This window comes from Protopterus annectens, chromosome 1.part1 (assembly GCF_019279795.1).
Source record: "Protopterus annectens isolate FY-2018-M chromosome 1.part1, PAN1.0, whole genome shotgun sequence".
Taxonomy (NCBI): domain Eukaryota; kingdom Metazoa; phylum Chordata; order Ceratodontiformes; family Protopteridae; genus Protopterus; species Protopterus annectens.
Genome location: NC_056726.1, coordinates 808011039 through 808034171, shown reverse-complemented (window position 1 = coordinate 808034171; position 23133 = coordinate 808011039). Strand labels below are relative to the sequence as shown.

The 23133-nt window shown below is 39.3% G+C and overlaps 1 protein-coding gene across 2 annotated transcripts in view; it reads left to right on the top strand.

The window, feature by feature from the left end:
- Window positions 1-23133, top strand: part of LOC122807274 (uncharacterized protein ZSWIM9-like) — a 410955-nt gene that overhangs the window by 251929 nt on the left and 135893 nt on the right. For both annotated transcript variants that reach the window (XM_044078391.1, XM_044078382.1), the window contains exon 3: window positions 8103-8356. In XM_044078391.1, the coding sequence (XP_043934326.1) occupies window positions 8103-8356 (254 nt within the window). The remainder of the gene's footprint in view (window positions 1-8102; window positions 8357-23133) is intronic.

Genomic DNA, 23133 nt, shown 5'->3' with positions numbered 1-23133 from the left:
TTGGGTGATAGGGTTTTGATTCCTATTTGGAACCATTTTTCTGAGGACATGCTTCAGGTTTTGCAGGAGACAAGAAAACCTACTACTCCTTGAAGGTCTTAGTTGCTAAAAGGAAAAGACTGTCTTTGTGGTGTCACAGCAATAAACAGGACCCTCTTTTGATGAGTATTCCTACTGTTCTGTCCTGTTTGTGGTGAGTTGCTCAATTGTGGTCTGTCATACTCTTCTGTTGAAGCACATTTTCAGCCATTTCTGCCTGTCTGTTTCTGGATCTACCACTGTCTTCTAGATTTCAGATCAACAGTTTCTAGAAGACATCCTTCACGTTAGACCTCCAAGAAAATCCATTCCTTCTTCTTGGGACATGAACTATGTTCTTGAAAAACTAACTGTGTCGCCGTTTTATCCCATAGCTTCTTCCGCTTTGAAACTGTGTAACTTAAAAACTGTTTTGTTGGTAACTCTGATTTCTACCAAGAGTCTCTGAATTTCAGGCTGTTATGGCTGTTCCTCCTTTTCTAATTTTGCGCAGAGACAGAGTATCTCTCAGAACCAGTCTTACTTTTATACTTAAGGTTGTCAGTAATGTGTATCTGAATCAGAACACCCATCTTTCCTTCTCCACAAAATAGCAGTGAGATGATTCTCCATTCTTTAGATTTGCATAGACAGCTCGGATAGAATTTTAATAAGACTTTTAGGAAATCTGAGCAACTTTTCTTTTCAGGACAAGAAATTGGGTTTGGTAGTTTCTAATCTAAATGAATCATTTCTTCATGGATTTGTAAAGCCATTTCCTTTTGTTATGCTTTTCTTTGCAAACAGCATCCTACTTCTGTTCATGTTCATTCTGCTCGAGCGGTTGCCTGTTACAGAGCTTTTTTTAAGTGTCTTGATGCTAGATCCATTCTGGGAGCTTTTACTAAGCACTGCAAGTTAGATATTTTCAAGGGCCAGAAGAAGATTTTGCAAGGTCCATACCTGTTTTTTTTTTTGGAAGGTTATTCAATTCCTTCTTCCTCTCTTTCTTTACAGTAGCTTTAGTTCCCTCCCTATTGTAAGGAATACTGCAACAGTGACTTAGGAAGGCGAGAATACAGTTGTGTCTGGGTCTTTATTTTCCTCTGAAGCACCAGATAATTTCAGAAACTTGGGTTCTGGGAGTCATTCAAAAAGGCTACAACTGACTGTGAGATTCCTTTCTTCCTTTTCAGGGGATAACTTTACATCCATCCAATATGATCTCCCTATTTCCTGCCATACTGGAGCAGATGCTATCTCAAGAAGTCATAGAACTCATTCCCCAAGATCAAACAGGGGATTTTATTCTGGAATCTTTCTGGTGCCAAAGAAAGAAGGAACCTAGTGACCTGTGTTGGACCTTTCTTTTCTACACCTTCATATCAAAGTCCCAAAATGCAGAATGCTTTCTCTCTCGCCATTGCTAGCTCTCATTCCAACTCTGTTTTTGTTAACTGTATTTTTAAGATATGCTTATCATCCCATTCCAATTCTCAAAGATTTCAGACATTTTTAAAGATCTTCTGTGACTGGTTTACATTTTCAGTTCTCTGCCTTAACCGTTGGGTTTGTCTACAGCTTCAAAGCTGTTTACAAAGCGCCTCGTGCCAGTTGCACACTGCAGGTTGCAGTTCATTCATGTTTTCCCATACTTAATGACTGCCTCATTTTTGCAGATTCTTTTACAACTTGTCAAGAATCTCTGGTTTGAGTAACAAACATTTTTCAAAGTCTGGGGTTTCAGGTGAACATTGAGAGTATTTCTCTTGTTCTTCTCACATCATAGTGTTTCTGGGGTGTCTTCTGGCCATATCACTCATGACGACTTTTCTTTCCCACGACAAAGTAGAATTTTATCAGGAACAATTTATGATTTTCTCCAAATGTATCTGACATTGGCCAGAGAGTATCTGTGTATTTTGAGTTTCCTGACCTCTGCAGTGCTCATGATTCCTTTGGCAAAACTTCACGTGAGGAAAATTTACTGGTTCCCCAAGTCTGTTTGGACCCAACACCAACATCCCCTATTATTTCAGTTAATTAAAAGGGAGTTACTGTGGTGGGTGGAATGGTTATCTCTATTCCCATGTCTTTCTTACTCCCTTCCAGCTTCAGTCTGCAACCACAATTGCCTCAGGCTTTGCCTGGGGTGATGCTTCCAAGGGGATGAAAGTTCAGGGTCTGTGGAACAAGTAGGACAGACTGAAACACACAAATGTCAAATAAATTACAGTTGTGACAAATGCTGTCAAATCTCCAAGTCATCTTTGGGTTCTAGGCCCTCCACTATTAATCATGGACAACACCACGGTGATGTGCTATATAAACAAGGAGAAACCAGATCCTACTTCCTTTGTAGACTAGCTGTGATAGTCAAGGAGCTGTCAGCTCAGAACATTCTTATCCCTGTCGGGTCAGAATGTTATTGCAGACAAGCTGAGTAGGACCACGACAGACCCCCATGAATGGAAGTTAACCCTGGGAGGAAGGTGTCTTGCAGGAAATGATCCAGCTATCCAAAGCTTCTCAGCTAGATCTGTTTGCCCTCCATTCGCAATGGACAACTAAAGAACGCCTGCTGCAGGACTCCTTGCACAAAGTCCTGGAAGTCAGATGATGTTTCATTCTAGTAGAAGGGAATTGTTTCTGTATGCATTTCCACATTTTCCTCCGATTACCAATGTTCTTATAAAATTTCAGAAGGATTCTCACATAATAATTGTGGTGACCCCTTTTTGGCCCAGACAACAGTGGTTCTCCCCCTTTGAAAATGACCAAGGGAATTAATATAAGTTTCCTCACAGAATGGACTTAGAAAAGACAGGGGTTGTTTGATACACCCCCATCTTCATCTTCCTCAGTTGTCTGCCTGAATGATAATTGTTTAATACCTTTTAGGTAAATGGAAACGATTTTTCAAGTTGATGCTAAAGTAAGAACTATGACCCTTTTCTGTCCCAGGCTAATCTGGTTCTTCAATATATGTGAAAGTTAATATCCTCTGGCATTTCTTACTATTCTGTAAAGATGCACATTTCAGCCATTTCTGCTTGTCTGTCAGTAGTACTCCCTTGTCTATTCAGCCTCAAATGAAACCATTTTTGAAAAGCATTTTGTGTATCCATCCACATAGAAGACAGGTTGCACCTTCTTGGGATCTTAAATTCTGCTCCAGAGAAATGCTTTTTCCATTTGAACTGGCTCACAAGGCTGAATTGAGATTGTTACTTTGAAAAACAGTTGTACTCATTGATCTGACTTCTGCACTTATAGTGAATAAACCTTATCTCATTTTTCACAAGGACATGGTAACTTTGAGATCAAATACTTTGTTTGCCTAAAGTAGTTTCAGAGTTTACTTTGAGCCTGGCTATTCATCATCCCGTTTTCTTTCCTGGACCAAAAATAAGGGTTAAAGAATATTACACATTCTGGATATCCATAGGCCGCTCAGATACTGCATTGGCAGGACTGAGTCCTTCAGGAGTTTTGATCAACTGTTAATTTCTTATGAAGGTAAGAAGAAGGGGCCGTCTGTCAAAACATGATGTCTAAATGGCTGTCTCAGCATAATGAGTTATTTCTAGGCTTTGACTTTTTCTGTGAATACCCTCCCTCAACCCCTTTCTTTTTGCTTTGTTTTTGCCTAGTATATACCTGACTTTCAGGGCTCTAACTTCTCTTATTCTGAGGCAAGAAAGCGTTGAAGGTTTGGTACCATAAATACTGACTTTATACTGTTCTCCTTGAGCTGCACAGCAGTTAGGGCACATGAAAGGTGCCCTTAAGCTTTGTAAGCTGGACTGTTGTCATATCATTGGCAGGCTATAACTTGCATAGCTTATGCTACTGTCTGCAGCAGTGATGTATTTGAACATCTACTGGTGTGGTAAGTTTGCTTAGTGTCCTATCTATATGATCGGAGTCCATCTTAAGCAACTCTTCTTCCTTTTCCTTTGGCTAGAGGTTAGGCTTTGAGGAAGCGTTTTTATAGAGCTGATATGCAGTACTTTGCTGAGCTCCCATGCTATGCACTTAGAAATCTTGAGAGAGTAAGTAAAGTATTATGGGAGGAGAGAAAGCACCAGAGTGTAGAAAGTTTTTGGTGCCGAGCTTATATAAATCTGTGGTCCAAGTCATATATGTGCAAGAAGATGAACTCAGATCATCTGGCTCTGTTGTTATGGTAAATACTTAACTTGCATCTATTTTCAGAAGAAATGTATCTGAACTAAAGTATTTTAAATAGCTCAAAAATATCCACACTACAGGTTTGGGAGGTACATTTTAAGGGTTGATCTATAATGTAGATGATTATGGTTGTGTCTGTTGTCATAACCAGGTTACATGTTTTCAAAATAGTTATTAGGAAATTCACATGTGAAGTTTCTTTAAATTAATTTCTAGAACATGTAACAGCAGCTGGCTATGATCGGAGACACACTCATAATGTTTAATAGCACATGGGGATTTTAACTGCCCATTATGTGATACTTCCTCTTTAAAAAGAGATGGTGTAGCTGTGATAGCTGTTAAAGCTGTTGATAACTGGTGCTGAGCCTGAAATTGGTCATTACTCATCACTGCACTACCCTGGTAAACAAATATGAATAAATAAGTAAATTAGAGGTCCATTTCTCTTTTGACTGCCATTTGTGTGGCAATGGGAGGTGTTTTAACAGTTTTAAAGCCTTCAGGTGGTTTCCAATTCTACTTTGGTGTGACTGCCGTCTGTTATAAAAGCAATCAACGAATAAAGAGTACAGAATCCAAATGGAACTCATCAAAAATTAAAAGTGGTATGGCGTTCCCTTTTTGTTTCTTTTCTGTTATAGAAACAAGCAAATGAGAACCCCATTTGTAACCCTTGTGTGGAAACTGGGTATCACAGCAGTAGCACACATGCTTGGACATGCCAGTTCTCTGACATACAAGGTCAGCCGCTTCCTGCCACTACCGCACGAGGGGTTCCTAAGCTGAATTGAAGGGCACAGCTGAATTTTTACAGGTTATTCAGGAGGTTCAGTGTGAAAAAAAGTGTTTTTTGTGCACTCTAGATGTTAATTCTCTATTTACTTTGATACCCCATTAGGGTGGTTTGGATTTTGTTTAAACAGAGCACAGCTATATCCACCTGGGTTCAATACTTTTTTGTTGATATTGGTTGAACACATTCTAACTAAGAATGTTTTTTATTACAGTTTCCCCCTGTTATTTACAGCTCAGCGGTATTGCTATGGTGGCTTTGCCCCACATATACTGACCTCTTTATTGACTGTTTTGAAAAGCTCATGATTTACGATTTGGAACAAAATCTTTATTTTCATTCCCTAGATATGTGGAAATGATTTCTTGATGACTGTTGGCTTATTTGGAATTCTGACAAAGTTAGATTGGAAAATTTTGTAGAGTATTTAAATCAAAGTAAATGGGAAATTAAGTTTATTGTTGACGTTCATATGGAGAGAATTTCCTTTTTGGTTGTTGGGTAAAAAAAATGTGGACTGCACTTTTAAAACAAAGGTACAGTGGATATAAAACGTGTACACACTCCTGTTAAAATGCTAGGTTTTTGTGATATAAAAAAATTAGACCACAACAAATCATTTCAAAACTTTTCCCACCTTTAATGTGACCTGTAACCTGTACAATTCAATTGAAAAACAAATCTGTTAGGGGGAAACAAATATAAAAAATAAAAAACGTACAATAAGCTGGTTGCATAAGAGTGCACACCCTTAAACTAATACTTTGTTGTGGTCTCATTTTTTTTATATCACAAAAAAAACTGGCATTTTTACAGGGGTGTGTACACTTTTTATATCCACTGTATGGTCAAATTAACATAAGGGGCAGGGAACTAGATAGGCAGTGGTGTTTAAGAACACAACAGTAACAGGGGGAGGGTGGGAAAAATTTCTGTCTGACTCACAGGAGACAAGAGCTGTGGTCTCTTTTCAAATTTTAATATGCAGTTAAAAGCAGAATACAAGTAAAGCACAGTGTAAAGAAAACAAATCACAGTATACAAAATAGAAAAAGGCAATAAAGTAAAACAAAATACAAGAAATAAAAAGCAAACTAACCTTTCCCCCACATCAAACTGTGGCAGAGTCTGGGTGAGTCTTTTCCAATCAAACATTACATAGCTCTTTAAGTCCTGCTTTCTTTTAAACCTCATTCCTCCTCCCCTGTATGTATTATTCCCACAATCTCCATTTTCTCCTATGTAGTTTGCCCCTACCTTTTTCAAAAGATGTAAATTCCAGTTGTTTAATCTCTGTTACTATATTCACTACTTCTAATATATAATTGGTTTTGATTTTTTTCCATTTTCTAGTAATTGCTTTTTTTGCCAGCCACCATAATTAGAGATAGAAACTCCTCTTTTACGGCTACAGTTTTTCATGCTATCCGTAAACCACCAAAGAAGTCAGTTTGTGGACTCGGAGAAGTTGAAAAGGATTGACTGAATTGTTCTAGATATGAAAGTTGTGCACTTGCTATATTGTTAGATCAAGATGATTCGAGTCCGTCCTCCAACAAACCCATCAACCTTCTCGTTCCTTTGTTCTGAGAGATGTCTAGAGGAGAGACTAGAGTAAAATTCGATTAATTAGGTGCTTAGTTCCTGATCGGAACGCCTGGAAACATGAGGCAGAAAGAGCTGTTCATTATAGGAGGAGGGGAGAATATAAAATCTGGGAAAATTCTGTGTGCCGAGCAGACTTGAACATTTGCTTAAATCCTAGAGGTTGAAGAAAATTAACACAGATCATTTAGGTCCATCTTTTTGCTAAGTATGTGACTTTCATTTTTTTCTATACCTGATGCTGTGATTCATCCATTATTGATTGTGCAATTCAGCATAAGTTGCAGTCTTTTTGATGAGATGTTAAGCTGAGATGCCAGCTGCCTAAAGTTTTGCTAGCTCAGGTTGTTGTAATTGATCTCACAACAAAAAAAAGCTGAGGAATTTCCCTGATGTCCTAGCCAAATTTCCTTTAATATGAAACCTCCTCAGATCTTCTGTAATAATAGGCCACAACCTAATATGACTAACCTGGCAAATCATAAACAAATAAAATACAGGAGCACAAATTAGGCATTAGCAAAACACCTTTATTTGCATAACTACAAGATGCCAATTCACCTTTAGTATAAAGTAGAGTTTTAACTCTTTGAAATTGTAATGATCTTTCATCATCATGTTGGGAAGACTGATATGTGCTTCAGAGGATGCCCGTGCTGTGGAATAAGCCCATCATCTACCTGAAGCATAGTTCATCACTGACCCTATTCAAAAGAAACCGTGATCATTGGATGAAACATCGCAGATTCACCTCCAATCTGGCTCCCATGTGTTTGATGGACAGAGGTCAACAGTAAATAAATTAATCCACAACTAATATACCCTCACCAGCATAACCCTAAGCTACCCCTTTACTAACATACCTCACCACATAAGCATCCAAGGAACATTGGGACAAAACTGGGATGGATTTCATTGCTAGACTTTTAAAGACCCAGGTGGTTGTTAGGCTAATATAAATCTATGAACCTATGAGTCATTTAGTCCTTTGTTTAATTCCCTAAGTCTCCACTTGCATACTGCTTGATTGAACAAGCCATTTACTCAGACCCCTTGGTCTTAGGTCTAGATGCTTGAGGCTAGTGGATGTTACCTAGTTAGCAAATAAGTAATTATAACAAGAGTTTCAAAAAAGTTATTCTTAATTCAAAAGTAGTAAAATAAAATATAATATGAATGTGCTTTTTCAGAAAAGTTAGTGGGAGGACTGATATAGTGACTTGAGCTGGGTCCAAACCTTGCAAAAATTCTGGACTGAGAAAGACTGAATTTATGCATCTCGTTTTCCTTTTTTTGATTGTTTATAAGGATAAGATGTGCATGTAAACATATGAAAATAACTTTTCATGAACTGCAACAGTGGTATTGCAAGTGTCTTTCTCACAACTGATTATGGATTGTAATAAACAGAGAGGAGATGGTAAGCAGAGGATAATGAGGTTTTAGATGGGACATAATATTTAATGTGTCTTCTGTGTTTCACCCACAGGAGTGCACAGTGATGGTGGATGACATTTCTGAAAAGAAATTCTCTTCATGGGAGGAGTTCTGCACTTTCTTTGATTCCTGGTGTGAGAAGAACAAAGTCTTATTTTTTAAAAAGTCTGGTGTTCTCCTCGGCAAATATAAAGAATCTGGAGAGCGACTTGATCCAGAATTGGTGGAAATGTTCAAATTTAATAGAGCCTTTCTTGCTTGTAAATACTATCGAGCTGATGGGGGACTTGTGCAATCCAGCAATGGGTAAGAGTCAAAACATCATGTATATTTTACCAAGTTATTTCCTTCTTTAAATTTGATGATAGGTTATATTCCTTCAATACAACACCTTTCACCTGCATTAAGACTTCAAAATGTCGACCTGCTAGTATACAGTTATTAGAGCCCAGAATCAGTTTACAATGTTTCTGTCTAGAAATCAGACACAGTATGTCATGCAGTTATCTTTAGATATCTCGGAGAGTACCTTTAACGTAAAGTTAAAGAAATTAAAGCAGGGATCAGCTAACCAACTTTTACAGAGTGGCAGTGTACTAGCTTACAAAGCAGATGTTCTGGATTCAAATCATGGGCCTAGTGCTGGAAGTTCAGGATGGAGAAAGCAGAATAAGCAGCAAATAGCTAGCTCTCCTTCCTTGGGAGAATGGGGGGGGGTGGTAGACACAAGGTATAAAGTTTGATTTTCACCTTGGGAAGCATAGCTAGGCTTAAAAAAGACCCCCTGGGATCATTAGCCTAGCAATAGCAATCACGTACAAAACCGTGTGAGTATTTTTGCCAAAGGAACATCCCCTTAAGTCTAGGAACTAGCCACTATCATGTCAAGATAAATAACAGTGACACTAAGGTTATGTTTTAAGCTCATTGACGTTGTGCATATAAAACTGAACACTGTAGAAGAAATGTATGTACAATAATAAGTCATGTAGATCACTCTAACTAGCTTATTAGCATTAAAGCTGTCTACACATATAACAATTCCAGGCATCAAAAGTCAAGCCTTGAAAGGAGACATGCTGGTGGTGCTAAAGGCTTGATATTACATTTATTGAATGTAGTGGACAGTGCTAATTGCATTACAAACTGCAGGTAACCTTATCAAGAACAGATGTGTTGTGCACAGAAAAATTAATCCCGTCACTTCCTATAGCTGGTAGAAGCAGTTCTTCCCTTGCCACTTCAGCCTCTCAGCAATAAATGTGAGGGATATAAGAGAAAGAAGAACAGCCTGAGTGTAATGGGTCCAGATGACAAAATGTACAAGACGTAAGAGTCAACTGGAAACTGACAGGGAAAAAGCATAAACTACTAATTGTATGTTGGCTAATCGTGTGACCATAAGGTGGCCAAAGTAGTAGAGTGGGAAGCACCTTGTGCTGAAGTTATACTTGGTCTTTTATTTTTTCTCAGTTTTGTCTTTATTTTCGGTATTTGAATCTTTACATATCTCATTTTCTCTCATTTTCTTAATTTTCGTCATGTATGCTCCTGCAGTGACCCCACTCAAGGATCTTCTCCCTTGCCTCTCTCTCAACAGCTAAGGTCCCCTCTTCCTGTTTCTACCTCAGCTATATATTTAACTGTATTTTCTGATCAATGTTCCTTCACATCTAACTTCCTTCCTGCCAATCTCCTCCTCCTCTTCTACCCCTAGCCGCCATCTCCTCTTAAGGTTTTACATTGCAATTACTGTCACGCTGAATGTTACAAATTGTTTTAAATCACTGACGTTCTTATTTAGTGTAATATGTTCCTATGATTTACTTATATGTTCTTTTCCTTGTTTTTTATGTATTTCTTACTTCTTTTGAGTAAAGACCAATTGTTCTCCTACTTTCATTTTTTGTATTAATCAATGTATTGATTATTATGTAATTGGAGCTTTTCTCCTCGGGTCTCTGCTGAAAATGGGCATCTTGGCCAGTCAGACTAACCCGGTTAACAAATGTCAAATAAAAATAAAATAAAATAAATATAGTTTTTAGATGTTGACAGATTTGTGCATTACAATTCAGGGTAACCGTTTGAAATGTCGGGACCCAGTAGAGTGAGCCCTAAACAGGGAGACTGAATGGCCGAAAGAATGGACTTGGATATATTAAGTCTGAGATCCCATTTCTGGGAATATTCCCTTTTCTCTGAGGAATAGTGGACTCAGAGTTGTTGCATTTAAATTCGGGCAGAGGGGAGGTGGGAGTGCAAGGAGTTTTAAGGAGAAGGGCAATTTACAAGAGTCGCTCTTCTTCGGGTTTTCGTTCTTTTTTTCTGCTTATTGAAACTGGGCATTTTGAGTGCCAACATTTCAATTGAAAGCCACAATTCACACTAAGTACTTCTGCTTGCTTAAGTGCTTTGTAAATTAAAGTAACAAATCACTGTATAAATGTAACTTCTACTAAAGTCATTTGATCAGGGTGACAGAGTAAAGTGAGAAAGCAGATCAGTGTCTGAAAATGACAAAGTTTAGAAAAGAATTGAATGTTGCACATCTTGTGTGAATAACATTTGCAGGGAAAGATTGCGCCTTTCTGTTGTCTGCACATAAGGCTGCAAGCATATTGGCCTGAACAAAAATGGAGAGAAAGCTCAGCCAGAAAAAAAAAAAAATAAAGCATTCAGAGTTATACAAAAGTTGTTTAGTTTTTTGCAGCAAACACATGCCTTGATAATCCTCCTGATTTAAATTGTACGTTTCTTGCCCTGCTGAAGTGCCTTCCATGTTTTCTGAATTCTCTCTTTTTTATGTTTTTAATAATCACCTTTAGAAAGCGTTAGGATGTTGGTGCTTAATTCACTCAGAATGGTTCAAAACAACTAATGTGGAAAAGCAGATATACTACTAGTTGTAACTTTGATTGATGGTGATATAGCCATGAGCCAATTAAATGAAGTAGACAGGTGGAGAACACACTGAACTAAAGATGAATTGATCTTTTTTTTTTTTTTTTGTAGTTACTATCAGTGTTCCACTCTTAAAAATTCTTGTGCTGTATCATTTTGAAATTTCTTCTTGTATGCTCATCATAATTAGGAAATGTTTCCAAACTTGTACTTTTTTATTACAGACTAGGAACGTCACCTTCATTTGAATGAATGATAAAGGAAGGTGATAAAATCATCTTTTAAATGCAGATTCCTGAATTGGGTCTGCCTCGATGCAGGTCATTTGGTTTCACTTGAAGGGGAGTCGCGATGCAAGTCAGTGCTTGAAATGTGTCAAAAAATAAAACAGCCAAGAATATAAAATTCCTTGGAACTGCGCATCTTAGATTAGTATCTGTTGCACAGAGATTGTGGCTTTGTGTTTTCTGCTTTAAAGACAGCCCTAAAATATGTGACCCTGTAAAGAAACATAACAATAGAAAAAGCTCATCTGAGCAAAAATGGTTAGCCAAAGACATACAGAAGTAGTCTGGGCTTTTGATACATCAGATGCATTGCCTCTTACTTCTGCATTAGCTTACACATGTCTGCATCCCACTGACTCTGTAATTTGTTACATTTTTTGAATACAGTATTTTGCATAGTCTTCCTTCCCGGCGGATAAAAGCATGAATATGTCTGTTTTTTCCTCTTTGATTTTCATTCATTCTCCAGTTAGCTGCTTAATCCAGTTCATTGTTGCAGTGTAACCTGTCCTGGCACTCAGGAGAAACAAGACAGAGAACTTAATCCTGAATAGAATGTAGTTTTCATGATGCCCATTTTTGCATGTGCAGACCTTTGCTCACATATGTTTTTTGGCAATTTGGAGGATAACCAGATAAACTACAGCATATATTTGGAATATGAGAGGAATTTATAGCACCCAGAGAAAGCCCACATGTACACAGAAAGGCTGTGCAGAGAAGGTGCCCCAGCTGAGAACTGAGCTGAAGTGTTACCGATATGCTGGCAGATGACATGTTTTCCTGTAGTCGTTTCACCAGTTATTGTAGGCTTAACTGTTATTTTGAGGATTTTTCATTTGGTCCATGTCAGTCCCTCCCAGTATCCAGCACCTTTTTTGAGATGTGAAACAACTAGAACATTGCCTAACCATGCTGTCTAGTAATCATTCTGTACCCAGATGTCAGTCTCCCCTCTGATCTAGCCTTTTTCCTACCATGTTTGACAGAAACTGCATTAAGACCTGTGTTCATTGTTAAGATCACCACTGTAGTAGTATTCATCATTCATCCAACCTTTGGGTGCAAATTCCAAATGTTTCTCTGACTTTCCTATAAAAGTTGCTTTTCTTTGGCTGACAGGATGATGCATTAAGGAGAGGACGTTCTTTTTGCCATGAAGTTGTATTTGGCTGTCAGTCAACTCTATCTGGTCTTTTCCACCTGATGTCCTTAGTCCAATAAATACCCAAATTATTTCTCCTAGTATTTCTTTCTTTTTTTTTTTAAACAAGAAACATATTTATTAAATTGTCACATATGACATAGGCAGTCATGCATTTATTTAAATGAAAACAAACCATATTGACATTATATTTGGTTGCAAACATAATACATCACAAACCATATTCACATAATTTAGTTGCAAACGTTATACATCACTTATAATCTATCCAGTCATTGTCAGTCAGACATTACATAGCTCATTCAAATCCTGCCTTCTTTTAAACCTTGCTCCTCCTTTGCATGTATTGTTTCTACAATTCCCATTTTTTTCTATGTAATTTGCTCCTACCGTTTTCTAAAGGTCCCAGTTCCAGTTGTTTTAGCTCCGTTACTATATTCACTACTTCTGTTACAGCTGGTATACACTCCGATTTCCATTACTAATAATTGCTTTTTTTGACAGCCACCATAATTAGACTCAGCAAGGTTACTATGTCTAGGTAATTCTGATTCTGTATCTTAGCTCAAAAATCATTTCCTTAGTTACACCAGTTTGCTCACCTGGTATCTCTGACAGGGTAGTCTGCAGGGAATCTTTAAGACTGTCAACTCATTATGTACACAGACAGTATGTTCCCAATCACCTCTTTCTTCCCCATCACACTTCCAACATCTGTTGTCTACCTGAGGAAAAATTCTTTGGAGTCTGCTTGGGGTATAAAAATACATATGTAAACACTTCCAAGCAAAGATCCTAAATCTTCTAGACTTTGTTGCATATTTGGGAGACATACATATATACCCCATTGTTTCTTTGTGAATTACTTATCCATTCTTTCTTCCCAATCCTTTCTAACCTTGTCTGATTGATTCTTATAGTTATCATGCAGTATTTTGTATGCTCTACTAAATATTCCGTTTTTAACAGCAGCTTCTGTTCTATATTAGTGCTGGTCTTTCAATTAGGATCCCCCTATTTCTTTCTCTTCGCCTGTACTCTGATATCATTCCTTGATAAGGGAAGGCAATCTGTAGCCTACAGTCCAAATAAATTATTGTCCTTTTCCCATTCTGTTATCTTTCCCTCGCTAATTGTTTGCTCCCATTACCTTGGCTCTTTTGCCAGTTTTTTCCAATAAATTCCAGCCCCCTCCTACCTATTTTCTGTATCCCTATTTTTATTTATTTTTTATTTTACATTTGTTGACCGGGATAGTCCGACTGGATGCATGTCCATTTTCAGCGGAGGCCTGGGGAGAAAAGCTCCAAGGGTAAGCAAATACAGCATTACATAATACCAGCATTACATATTACAAACAGACTATTTACAGAGATTACATAAGTAAGCAAGTTAAACAAGTTCCACAGGTTACATTTAATCCTGAGCACAAGTCAGGATTAAATTAATTTACACAGTAAACTGGTTAACAGATTTTTACACATTCTAGAGAGAGTTAGCCAGGCTTGATACATTGACATAGTCAGTTAAGTGGCAAATGTTGTTTGAGTCTAGTTTTAAATTGACCTAAGGTGGAAAGTAAGGTAATATCAGCTGGAAGAGAGTTCCAGGATCTACTTACTGAGTTTGCAAAGAGAGAATCGCTGACTGTGTTATTAATTTTGCTAGTCTGAATTAGTAGTTTGTTAGAGGATTGAAGCGGTCTAGGATTGTTATAGGGGGTGATAATATTTTTTAAGTGCAGGAGTATTGTCCGGATTATAGAGGATTTTATAGGCCATAATCAGTTAGTTATACTGGATTAGGCTGGGTAGTTCAAGCCACCCAAGCTGATTTAGATTGATGCAATGATGTGCCCTAAAAGGCAGCCCAGTGGCAAACCTGGCAATGTGGTTGTAATAAATTGAGAGTTTGTTAAGGACAGTCTTGTTTAAATTCGAGAGTAGAGGTGATGCATACAGAAGGGTTGAAAGAAGGTGAGAGTGAGCTATGGCAATTTTATCTGGAGGGGTTAGGAAGGCTTTTATTCTGTAAAGTGACCCTAGTTTTTTATTGATGGTTTTGATAGTTTGGTTAACATGTAGGTCAAATTTTAGATTATTGTCTATGATGACACCTAATAGTTTTGTAGATGGGTCAGGGGAGATTATTGTGCCATCATTTGATTTTATGGTAAAGGTGAAAGCGGTAGACCTACGTGTTGGTGAAAATAACAGCATTTTAGTTTTTTTGGGATTTAGGATCAGACGATGTTCAGAAAGCCAGTTTTCTATTGCATTAAAGGTGGTCTGGGTAGCTGACCATAACTCTACTGGAGATGTGGCTTAGCAAATCAGAGTAGAGTCATCAGCATATTGGATGCAGCTAACTTTTGGGATGACAGTATAAAGGTTGTTAATGAAGATGGAGAACAGCAAGGGCCCTAGTATAGAGCCTTGTGGTACTCCAAGGGTGTTAGGTAGAATGTTAGAGAGTTTGTTCTGCCAGAGGACAGCCTGCTGTCGACCATTCAGATAGGATTGAAACCATTGGAGGGCTCCAGTAACTAGACAGAATGTTTGCAGGGTGTGGATTAAAAGTTGGTGATCAACCATATCGAATACCTTGGAAAGATCCAAAAAGAAGGCTGAGGATATATATTTATTGTTGCGATTATGGTTTATGGTGTTAGTAAAGGCTAGGAGGGCTGAAGTAGTGCTGTGATGAGGACGGAAGTCATTCTGACTGTCTGCCATAGGGCGATTTTGGATTAGGTGGTGCATGAGTTGTCTATGAATACATTTTTCCATAATCTTTGCAAGTAGAGAGTATAGCTATTGGCCTATAACTGGAGAATTCAGTAGAGCTGCCTCCTTTGTGAAGTGGGATTACATAGGATATTTTCCAGATGGTGGGAATTTTAGCTTCTACTGTGGTTCAATTGATTAGTATTGAGACGGGGTAAGCAATAGCATCAGCTGATTTGTGTAGGTACTCGGCAGGGAGTTGATCAGCAGAAAGTGTAGTGGGTTTTAATTTTTTGATCAAGGTACGGATAAGTGAAGTGGCGACTGGTTGGAAGCTGAATGCAAGTAGGTTTCAAGGGGTGCTACTTTCAGTACCAGGGGAGCTAGGAGGTAGTTGGCTAGCTAGGACTTGTATTGTCTCAGTAAAGAATTGGTTAAAACTATCAGAAACCTCTTCAGGGGTTTTATCAATAGTAGTAGCAGGGATTGGAGTTGAAGTTTGTCCAGGATGTAGTAGATTATTTAAACCTGCCCAAAACTTCTGAGGGTTATTTTGATTTACTGTCTGTAAATTACAGTAGTATTGTTTTTTGTCTTGTAAAATTGATTTTTTGGTTTCGTTCCTGGATTGCCTGTATTTAATGTGATCTTGAGGGTCTTTAGAAGAACGCCATAAAGCCCATGCTTTGTTTCTAAGGGTAATTTTGAGTTTAGACTCTATAGAAAGCCATGGTGCAGTTTTTGCCTTGGTTCTCTTTGAACGACCAGGTGCATGCAAATCAAGGATCTCAAGGAATTTGCTGTTAAAGTATGCTACTGCTTCCTCTAAGGGGAGGTGTTTTAGAATAGACCAATTACATAAGTTTAGTTCTTGTTGGAATTTGGCAGGGTCAAAGTTTTTATTGTTTCTATTGTATTAAAGGTGGTCTGGGTAGCTGACCATAACTCTACTGGAGATGTGGCTGAGCAAATCAGAGTAGAGTCATCAGCATTTGTGTGTTTACCGTTAGTGGTTATAGACGCAAACATTTTGCTTGTTAAATTTTCCTTTAGCACTTTGCTTGTGGTCCTCCAGAGAGTTTTCGTGGCCCTGCTCTATTGTCAGATAAAACACTAAGCCTAGTAAGGGTTGTTGGGAATTAATGGTTTTGTGCTTAATTACATATGTGAGAAGGTGATCGCTTAGACCATTAAGGAGGGTACCAGAGGTGCACAGTTGGGGGTGACTGTTTATGAGTACCCAGTCAAGTATACTTTCTTTTTGGTTGGGTTTACCTATCCTGGTAGGGGTGGATATAATTTGTGTAAATGCATGCAGGTTAATATGGGTGGTTGGGGATTCTGAGGAACAGGTGCCCCAGTCTGTGTTAAAGTCTCCAAGTAGTAGGGTTTCTTGGGGGTAGTGACATGATAGCCAGTGCAGGATGTCTTCAAATGTACATATATTGTTACCTGGGGAAATGTACATACAGATGATATTAATGCATTTATTTTTATTAAGTTGCAATTTGGTGGCAAGAATCACTGAGTTATTAATCTGAGGAGGTTGTATTACATCTATGGTGACATTCAACTCAGATTTATAGAGTACAGCTACCCCACCCCCCTTCCTCGAAGCACGATCCAGCCTGTGTATGTTGTACCCAGGCGGTAACACTTCATTGTCTTTAGTGTTAGGTTTTAACCAGGTTTCAGATAAACAGAGAATCTCAGGGGAGTGGACATCCAGAAGTGCATGCAATTCATGTACCTTGTTATTAATGCTTCTAATATTGAGATGACAGACTAGGAGAGAGTTAGTTGGTCTATTAATTGTAGGTTTGTAGCTTAGATTACAAGTAGAGGGGTATGTGTATCTGAAGTGAGTAGGCCAGGTTTGGGGTGAATATCACCACCAAGTATTAGGTTGAGTCTATACTTGGTGATGAACTTCAGGAATTTGTTTATTAGTTTGTGGTAGTGTTTGGATCTAGAGCTAATGTGCCTGGGGTTGAGATGTTGATAGACTGAACAAGATGTTGGATAGGATCTGGTACTGTAAGTATGGTTGAAGGTGGAAGGATTTACAGCTGGGGTGATAGTATGGCCTTTTGGGACCTGAAATCCCATGAGAAACTGGTTTTCATAATTGCAGTCATCGCCATCGGCAGAATCTCCTTTCTCCATTCCAGTATTAGCTTAGTTCTTAGAATACTTTCTGCTCTGCTTTATAAATATACTATTCTGTATGGTTATTGTTATTCCCCTTAAGAATCTGCTTCCAAAATCCCAGTCTCTCCTTGTTTCTTGAGCTTCCCCCGTTTCATCTTTATCCCTTTCCACTTTGAATTATAGGTTTCTGCTTGTGCTGTGTATAGGACCCTTAACTGTAGCTCTGAAATACCCCTTAAAACTGAGTAATCCCAAACTGCCCTGTTCTATCGGAAGAATCAGCTTAACCTACTTGACTCATGCCATCTTCCCCTCCTAGATAAAATCCTTCAGCTCTTTATTAATTGCTTTCCACAACTTCTCTTTTGGTTGATAAAAATATACCTGACCTCTGTATAAAACTTAAGGGACTAAAACATTTTAACTGCTTGTATCTTGCTATCCATATCCATATAACAGAGCTTCCATGTTCTCAGTTTTTGTATTAACTTTTATTTAGCCTCTTCCCACATATCCTTAGCTGCCACTTTAGAATCTTTTTAATCCATACTCCCAAGTACTTCACTCTATTATGTCCCTATAAATATGGATATTGCTGAATCAATTCATGTTTGCGTACATAGTTTACAGCTATTGTCTATGTTTTAGCTTCATTAATTTTGTATCCCAAAAAGATCTGAAACTGCTTCAAAATGTTCCACAACACTGAAATATCCTTTTCTGGTTTTATCAGGTATAAAGTAATATCTGAAAATAGAGCCATTTTTTCTTAGCTGCCATACCAATTATATCCTTAAATTCTGAGTCCCTTATTTTCTTTGCCAGTGGTTCTAAATATAATGCAAATAACAAAGGGGAAAGAAGACACCCCTGTTTGGTTCCTCTGCTCGAACAGAAATTATCAGATATGAACCCACCCGCTTTAATTTTCACCTCACATCTCTCATGTGGCCTTCTAATCAACCTTAGAATTTTATCAGGGATTGCAAATGCTCATAAACTCCCAGCTTACTCTGTCAAGTGATTTCTCTGCATCAAGACCCACAAACAGTGGTATTTTCTTGCATTCTGCTTCCCTCTGGCTCATCAATGTTCTGTTGTCAAATGTTTGCCTCCCCTCCACAAAACTACATTGGTCCATGTGTATCAATTTTGGCCTCACTTTTTCCGTTCTTTTAGCCGTTATAGACATACACACTTTATAATCATGGTTTAAGATTGAAATGGGCCTTTATCCTATTTAGGTATTACAGCCGCCATCACTTTCTTCTAGGGTGTTGGTGCTTCTCCTCCTCTTAAATAGTGTTAAACAAAACCTTCCAGATCTTTATTAGTTTTTTTTTCCCCACTAGCTTCCAAACCTCTGAAAGAACCTCTGAACTGCTTTTTACCACATTTTACTGTATACTGTATTAGTTGAGCTGTAGCATAGCCCATTTGCAGGTTTGCTGTTTCTGGGATTATTTTGTAACTTCTGAGCATTAAATTCAAGCCATCTTTGTTGGTGAAGGCTCTTCTGTACCCTTGTGGGAGGAAAGTGCTGTCTGTGTCCCGTCTAATTGAAGGTGATTGTAGTAGAGCTCAGAAAGAGTGTCCTTATTGGCTAGTTTGAGTTAAAAGGGTTATTTCTTGTTTTATTTAAGCCCTGCTTGTTTGCATGTAGCGCACCATTGTTCACTGCTGCATAGTGGTGTTTACCGTTAGTGGTTATAGACGCAAACATTTTGCTTGTTAAATTTTCCTTTAGCACTTTGCTTGTGGTCCTCCAGAGATTTTTCATGGCCTTGCTCTACTGTCAGATAAAACACTAAGCTTAGCCTCAGAGGTACCAACACACTTCTCGCCCACTAGTCATTCCTAAGTGTGACCACTTTTAATAACCATACAAATTTACCTAACACTATGGATGGACAAATTCCCACAATTTCTCCAGCCACCTTTCTTGACATGGGCATCCTGAGGCAGTGTAGCAATTGCTTCATGTTCACCGGCAACCCTCTACTCCTAGTCCACACAAACTCAACAGGTGAGAGATGCAACTATATCAAGAATCTTGAATCCATGCTCTCTCACACACCAGTCAGTATATATGACAATGAGTGGGTTGTCAGCAGGCACACCTTGCCTCCTACTCCACCTAAACCCACATCACACATACCTACATATGCGGAGGTCCTCACCTGAAGCATACCTAAACACCAGAGCCTCTCCTACACAAACACAAGCATGCTACACACAGTACTTCCTCTGAAGAACACAATACACACAATAGCTCACACACCGGTGTCTCACCTGACAAGTCCTTAAGGCAAAACACAAAACCAAACATATTAGTCATAGGAGATTCAGTCGTGAGAGACGCAGCTGTTCCTCTCACCAGGCTGGATAAGGAAAAGGTCACAGTCAGCTGTCAGGTGCCAAGATACGCCATATCACACCCGTACTGTTATGACTTCGTCAGTCCATGTTCTTGTGAACGACTTGAACAACTTCAGATGTACATCTGTAGATTATCCGAAGAGAGAGAGACATGACTGAGCTCTCAGACTGTGCATCTCAGGCAGGTATGTCCCTAGCCTTAAGCTGCACTTTACCTTCACCTAGGATGATGCCACAATGCAAATAGAAAATGATTGACTTCAATAATTGGATTAGTTTCTGGTGTCATTTTAAGGGGATCCAGTGTCTGTCAGCCTGGGATGACATGATCAACAGACCCTGATGCTTTCCCAGAGATGGTCTTCATCTGTCACCTCTTGCCTCCCCCATAGTGCCTTTTTTTAGGCAGTATCTCAAGGACAAAATTCCCAATGTATAAACTCCATCTAAAAACAACCTCAAGGTTATGCTTCTAAATGCTAGGAGTCTTAACATGAAACTGCACGTAATGGAAGCAGTTCTCACCTTGGAAGATGCTGACATTTGTGCAGTCACAGAGACCTGGTTCAAGGCTATGGACAGCACCCCAGCCATACCGGGGTTACACTTCCTTCCACACGTTCAGACCACAAACTGAAGGCAGGAAAACTAAAGGAGGCAGTGTATGAATATTCACTAAAGAGCAGTACACCTACAGATTGGTTAAACAGTATGATTCCGTGGAGGTACTTCAGGTGCAATTAACTGTTGGTAGGACACCTGTTCAAGTCATTGCCAGATACAGGACCCCCTCCATGAATCAGGACACGCACTGTACCTATTTGGATCAACTTGAGTCTGTCAAAATGCATCCGAAAGCCATAGTTTTGGGCAACTTTAACTACCCATTCGTTGACTGGGTAAATTACTCATGCTCAATCTCACTTACCCAAAGGTTCCGTGACTTGATTAACTACAGTGCCTTGGGCCAGCTAGTTGACACCTCCACAAGGGGTGCCAACATCATGGATCTGTTGCTTACCAATATGAGGGACCACTGTAGCACTCCTACTGTGAGGTCTTCCCTGGTGAGATCTGACCACAAATCAGTCTCATTCAAAGTAACTGTAACAACTGCCCCCCCCCCCCCCAACAGCAAACCTCTTATGTGATGGTATAAATGGTTTCACTCCACCTCCCTCCTCAGATGGAACTGGCAACTGTGCAGAGTTCTACACCAGTGTTTATACAAACACCTGTATAACTGCATTTACTCGGCCGTACCTGATAGGACCAAAACAAGCTCCTCAAGGAAAAGCAAACTTGCCAGGTGGACAACTTCCATTAACAAGCTTTACAATAATAAGAAGAAGTTGCTGTCTAAGACTAAATGGGAGTGAGCCCTAAAATGCAAACACTCCCTCCTCAGCTTAAACAAGCAAATAAGACTTCTTGTGAAGTCCTCCAAAGCAAACTATGGATCCAGATTAGTTTCCTCAACTAAGGACAGCCATAAGGCATTCTTTAGTTACATCCATAACCTAAAAGGAAAAGCCCAGATTAGTGATACCACATAGACTGAGCCTGTGGACATAGCTAACTTGTTGGCAAACAGGTTCTGTGAAAACTTCACTCCACTGTCCCCACCACACGTACCCCATGACATCCCTACCACTTGTCCCCTACCTTGTATCTCTAAAGAGCAGGTCATAAACGCCCCCTCTAAGCCCAAAAACACAACATATATAGGACCTGATAACATTCCAGGCTGTGTCCTACACGGTCTCCAACAAGAAGTAGCAACACCATTGGGTACTCTTTTCAGTCATAGTCTAAGCAACAGCTTTGCCCCAGCTGAATGGAAAATGGCCACCATTATTCCCTTGCACAAAGGTGGTGCTTCCACTGATCTCTGGAACTATAGATCTATTAGTCTGGCTGGCCTTATCTTTGCAAGGTCATGGAGCAAATCATCATGGACCTCATCAACAAAGATATAGGTAATCACCAAACACTTGACCCTACTTAGTTTGGATTTGTCAAAGGGAGATCATGCCTGTTAAACCTGGTGGACTTCTTCAAGACAGTCACCAAGGCCCTGGATGAGGGGAAATCTCTGCATACAGCCTGCCTAGACTTTCCAAGGTGTTTGACACTGTCCCCCACTAAGGCATCATTGATGAACTCACTCAGCTAGGTATCAACCCTTATATCGCTAACTGGCTCACTTATAGAACCCATATAGTCAAAATAGGGGAATTCACCTTCAACAGGAGACCTGTAACAGGGATTCGCCCTGGGACCTGTACTGTTTGGAATCTATTTCTGAAGTACAAGTGAAAACTAAAGATCTGTGGTTGACACAGTTTGCTGATGACTACAAACTTGGAGCGGTCATAGAATCTTCAGTCGTCAAACCCAGAGCTGTTGGACATGCTACACTTAAAGAAATCCCAATGCCTCAGAGATGCACGCTCCAGGGATCTAAACCTTGTCATCACAATGGACAAAACATGCTGGAGGGATAGGTTCCTGACCCAGAGACTCCCCAGACTCTGGAATAGACTGCACATAGATGTCAAGCAGAGCTCCTCTTTGGCCATCTTCAAGAAGAACCTTAATGATTGGATGGGAGATAGGAAATTCACCCCGGGGATCTCATCAGTCACCCTGCTAGACAGGGGTCCAGGAAAGTAAATACTGTGGGAAGAAATAGCCAGGGAATTGTTATGACTAGGCTTGAATAGGCCCTACGGTCGATAGCCTAGTACCAACCTATGAACCTAAGTAATGTCAACAACTTACAAGAGGGTCTTACACAAACAAATGATTGGTGCCAAAGTCATGGCCTTAAACTCAATGCAAAAATGTATCATCATCCCTTTCAGTAAGAGCAATGTTCCTGCTAACTACCACATCAGTCGCAACACCATAAGTACACACTCAGTGGTGAGAGACCTGACTCAGGTTGACAGCAACCTTAACTTTGACCACTATGTCTTCACAGTGGTAAGAAGGGCATTCTATATTGTTCATCTCATAAGTAAGGGCAATGCCTCCAGAAGAAAATAAGTTATAACTTCCATGTAGTCTTCCCTCATCAGGCCAATAATTGAGTATAGTGTCTCTTTTGGTATGTACCTTTCCAAGCACGTGCATAATTGGAGAGACCACAAAGGTTCCTCACAAGGAAAACACAAGGTCTTCAGCATCTGTCCTATGTGGATTATCTGAAATCACTGTCACTTTATTCTGTTTCATACAGACTACTCAGAGGCGATCTCTGCCTTGCATACAAGGCAATCTCTGACCCTGCTTTATTGGAAATGCTGCATATCCATAAGTCAAATGGTACACTGGTGACTCGCTCTAAACACCTTAACCTGGTAAGTGACATTAATAGAACATGCTGGAGGGACAGATTTGTCTCCCAGAGGTTACCAAACCTTTGGAACAGGCTCCCACTTCGTCAGAGCAACTCATTGGCCGTCT